This window comes from Bison bison, unplaced genomic scaffold (genome assembly GCF_000754665.1).
Source record: "Bison bison bison isolate TAMUID 2011002044 unplaced genomic scaffold, Bison_UMD1.0 scf7180017864285, whole genome shotgun sequence".
Classification (NCBI taxonomy): Eukaryota; Metazoa; Chordata; class Mammalia; order Artiodactyla; family Bovidae; genus Bison; species Bison bison.
The window spans coordinates 2,030,431-2,035,032 of NW_011494857.1; the positions used below are offsets into that span (position 1 = coordinate 2,030,431).

At 46.0% G+C, this 4,602-nt stretch overlaps 1 protein-coding gene across 1 annotated transcript in view; it reads right to left on the reverse strand.

Moving 5' to 3' along the window:
* Positions 1 to 2,921: 2,921 nt before the first annotated feature.
* Positions 2,922 to 4,602, reverse strand: part of SYT3 (synaptotagmin III) — a 14,542-nt gene continuing 12,861 nt past the window's right edge. Inside the window, exons 9-10 of the mRNA XM_010849660.1 lie at positions 3,604 to 3,672; positions 2,922 to 3,437 (exon numbers count right to left, since the gene is read on the reverse strand). Of these exons, the coding sequence (XP_010847962.1) occupies positions 3,607 to 3,672 (66 nt within the window). The 3' untranslated portion in view covers positions 2,922 to 3,437; positions 3,604 to 3,606. The remainder of the gene's footprint in view (positions 3,438 to 3,603; positions 3,673 to 4,602) is intronic.

The following is a 4,602-nucleotide window of genomic DNA, read 5'->3' on the forward strand; positions in this document are numbered from 1 at the left end:
ATAACTTTTCTTCCAAGGAGTGTCTTTTAATTTCATGGCTGCAGTCACCATCTGCAGTGATTTTGGAGCACAAAAAATAAAGTCTCTCACTATTTCCCCATCTATTTGCCATGAAGTGCTGGGACCAGATGCCATGATCTTCATTTTCTGAATGTTGAGTTTTAAGCCAACTTTTTCACTCTCCTCTTTAACTTTCATCAAGAGGCTCATTAGTTCTTCTTCGCTTTCTGCTGTAAGGGTGGTGTCATCTGCATATCTGAGGTTGTTGATATTTCTCCTGGTAATCTTGATTTCAGCTTGTGTTTCCTCCGGCCCAGAGTTTCTCATGATGTACCCTGCATATAAGTTAAATAAGCAGGGTGACAACATACAGCCTTAACATACTGCTTTCCCTATTTGGAACCAGTGTGTTGTTCCATGTCCAGTTCTAACTGTTGCTTCCTGACCTGCATACAGATTTCTCAAGAGGCAGGTCAGGTGGTCTGGTATTCCCATCTCTTTCAGAATTTTCCACAATTTATTGTGATCCACACAGTCAAAAGCTTTCACATAGTCAATAAAGCATAAATAGATGTTTTTCTGGAACTCTTTTTCTTTTTTTATAATCCAACAGATGGCAATTTGACCTCTGGTTCCTCTGCCTTTTTGAAAACTAGCTTGAACATCTGGAAGTTCACGGTTCACGTATTGCTGAAGCCTGGTTTGGAGAATCTTGAGCATTACTTTACTACCATGTGAGATGAGTGCAATTGTGCGGTAGTTTGAGCATTCTTTGGCATTGCCTTTCTTTGGGATTGGAATGAAAACTGACCTTTTCCAGTCCTGTGGCCACTGCTGAGTTTTCCAAATTTGCTGGCATATTTGCTGGCATATCTATTTCTGCTTTACTGACTATACCAAAGCCTTTGACTGTGTGGATCACAACAAACTGTGGAAAATTCTGAAAGAGATGGGAATATCAGACCACCTGACCTGCCTCCTGAGAAATCTGTATACAGGTCAGGAAGCAACAGTTAGAACTGGACATGGAACAACACACTGGTTCCAAATAGGAAAAGGAGTACGTCAAGGCTGTATATTGTCACCCTGCTTATTTACCTTTAAGCTGAACATTATCGCACCTTTCTAACCTTAACATTTATTAGGGTTTGAAAAGTGCTGCTCAATGCTCAAGAAAAAAGAGTTCATGTACTCCTAGTCAGACTACGATTAAAAAAAAAAATCAGTGTGCTATGTGCTTTAAAAGAGAGAGAACCGGAAAGGAAGAGGTAAGTATGAGATATGCACGGGACCAGGTGGTGTGAAGACAGGAAGCAGAGTGGAGCGATACATCTACCGGAACACCAAGGATTTCAGACAGTTACCAGGAGCCGGGTGAGAGGCATGGCACGAAGCATGAAATTCTCTTCCAGAGTCTCAGAAGGAACGGACCCTGCTGACATCTTGACTTCAGACTTCTAGTCTCTAGAACTCTCAGAGAATACACTTCTGTCGTTCTCAGCTAGCCGGCTTGTGGTAATTTGTTATGGCACCCCACGTCAACAAACACAGGATCTGTATTACTTTTTTTCATGGTCGAATTTTTTGAAGTGGTGTGTACGGACAAGGGGGTATGAATTAATGTAAACTAGTCATGGAGTGGACACTGGCTAGTTTGAAGGACTGTCCCCTGCCGTGTCATTCTGTTGGGGCTGTCAATTAAGGGAACCCCTGCATTCTCCACTAAAGAATGTTATGACTTCAGGAGATGAATTCACCCCTGGGCAAGAAGGGTCGGGTTCCTGAGGGAGTCTGATCCAATCTGGGTAGGATGGGGAGGGGAGGAGTCAGCTATGGTGAGGGTGGGTGTAGGGGAATGGGCAAGAGCAAGCTTGCCAACTGGACAGTTGCTTAGCTGGAGGTGGTCATTTAAGATCTGAGGAGGGCCAATCAGACTCCTTTTCCTGAAGGATATGGATGCAGAGAGAGAGAGAAAGGGAATATCCTAATTTTGTTTCCTAATTTTCCGCAACTGCAGCAGGTCCTGTTAATTTCCTACCTAACAACCATTCCCCTTTCCATGCTTTCTTGCTGGCAAAGCCCACACCCCACGATATAGACTAGAAATGACAGATGCTCACTTCTCAGACTGCATTGCAACCCAGTCTGGCCCCCTAGAACCCAGTCTGGCAAATGAGAAAGGAGAACTCTTCTAGGGAGAAAATAAAAATGTCAAACACATAAGGGAGAGGCCCTTGTCCACATTTTCTGCTTTAGATGTCACTGTCTGAGAACAGGATGCGTGGTACCGTTCCAGACAGTTTGTACCCATGCGGGGAAAGCAAACTATTCTCAGAGATGCCAACTTAGTGCCTGACACTGAGCCGCTGAGCTAACCCTGGGATTTTGTGTCTTTAAAATGTTAGATGAGCAAAAGAAATTTCTACCACGAGCAAAAGAAATCTCGACCATGAGCAAAAGAAATCTCTACCATTTCAGTTCTCTCTGTTGGGAATTCTGTTTTCTTCAGCTGACGGCATTATAACAGCTTCAGCATTATAAGCCTGCAGTTCCAAATGACCATTTGTTACCATTGCAAAGATCTGCCTGAGAACGAAGTCAATAAAGGACAAAGCAGAATCTCTCAAACACCTGGGTCCAACCCTGCCTGAAGTTCTTCTGTACTCTCAGGCTTCCATGAAGGTCCTTCATTTCTCCTTGTGGCTTACAATAGTCTGGGTTGCATTTTGTGTCCTATGACTACAGTGGTCCTGGCCAATGTGAAATTTAGAAAAGTTCAGAGAAAAAAAAAAAAGGAAAGTTCAGAGAAATCAGTTAAGTAGCCAAAGGTCACTCTGCCAGTGAATGAAACATTTGTTTGAATGCAGAGCCGAGATGTTCCAACCCAGCTTCCCAGTCCCAGAAAGGACAGGAGCCCCAGATGGAGTGAGACCCAAAGTATGTGTTTATTCTGGAGTTGATAGCAGCAGCAGTGGGGGGAATTGGCCAGACTCAGGGTGTGGTGAACAGAAAGGGTGGACACGGGCGTGTGCGTGTCTAGGGGAACATGGGAGATTGGTCCGTTGACATTCACAGCCAGCACGAGGGTTAGGACACTAAGTCTTGTAGAAACAGCAAAGAGACAGACGACAGACAGACAGAGGTTCTGGGGGGACAGGGATCCCCCAGACATGCATGGCCCCTCACCTGGATGGGGAACCCCGGGGAGGGAAGACAGACACAGTGGAGACTGAATGCCCCCCACCCTGAAACAGGGAGCTGGGCCCGCCTGCCTCCCACCACCCCCAAGCCTCCAGGGGTAGAAGGATGGGCAGGCCCAGGGCTGCCTCGCACCACGCAGCTCGGACGTTATGGCTTCGAGGAGATGAATTCACAGTCCGGGCAGGAAGGGATGGGGTCCTCAGGGGGCCTGGTCTGATTCCAAGCCTTGGCCAGACCTGCAGGACCGGGCAGCAAGGAAACATTAGTGATGGCGGACAGCCAGCCCAGGACCTGGCTGGTCATGACTGTCAAACACCCCATGGACCCAGGAATCCCAGTGCTATGTCCCTCCATCCTGACTTGGGTATCCAGCCCCTCCCACCCCTGGTCTGGGTTCCTTACCTCTCACTCTGAGTTCTCTTTCTCTGACAATCCTTTGCTGCCTTTTGTGAAGCTGGTCAAAGTCTTTTCCTGAAGGGGGAAATCCAGAAGGCTCAGGAGGAGGGGACAGAGGCAAAACAGTGGCTAGTAATGAACCTAATAAGACATCACACCTGTTTTCATCATTTATAGTTCTCTTTTTTGCCCAGCTCTGAAGTGATGGGGCAAGTGCTACTACAGTCCCATTCTACAGATGAGAAAACAGAGGCACGAAGAAGACATCACTGGAAATGTGAGAAGAGATGATGAGGCCACTGGGGTGATAGGGAAGACCCTGCACAGCCCCCGAGAAGCTGAAACCCAGTCCTGAGAGTGCTGGGGAGCCATGGGAGGGCTGAGCTAGAGAATGGTCAGGATCAGCCACAGAACATCATTGGCTGAAAGTCAAGGTCATGGCCAGACTCTGCCAGGGTTCAGCTCCTCTCCACTGAGGAGTACGGCGAGCGTGGCTCACAGGAGCTGCCAGAGAAGTTTGTGAATAAACGAGTGAGTGAATTAGAAGAAGAGTAAGTGATAAAAGGAGGGAGAGCTGCCATCTGTTCAGCTAAGTATAATCAGTCTTTTCAAAACTCACTTCTGAGTTCTGCGCTCAGCCCTTTACATCCCTCCCCACTCCAACCCCAGAGAAAACTTCAAAGCAAGGCCACACTAGTCAGTTCCAAGTGAGGAACTGAATCCAGGTGTAAAATGCAAGGTACACCCAAACTCAGCAATCCAGATAAATGCTATTGTAATACCATCTTAAAAAAAAAAATCAAAATCAATGCAAAAAGAGTCCATGATGAGCAAAATATAAATTTTAAGTAAAAGCTAGTCCAGTGCCATCTTAAAGAAAACTTGTTTTATTTAAAATTGAAATTTATTTAAATTGTCAGTAAAGGCCAGTTTCTAGGCTCAGGAACCAAAGACAAAAGGAGAAATATGTACTCAATTTTTTTGTATTTTTTGTCTCCCGCCCCC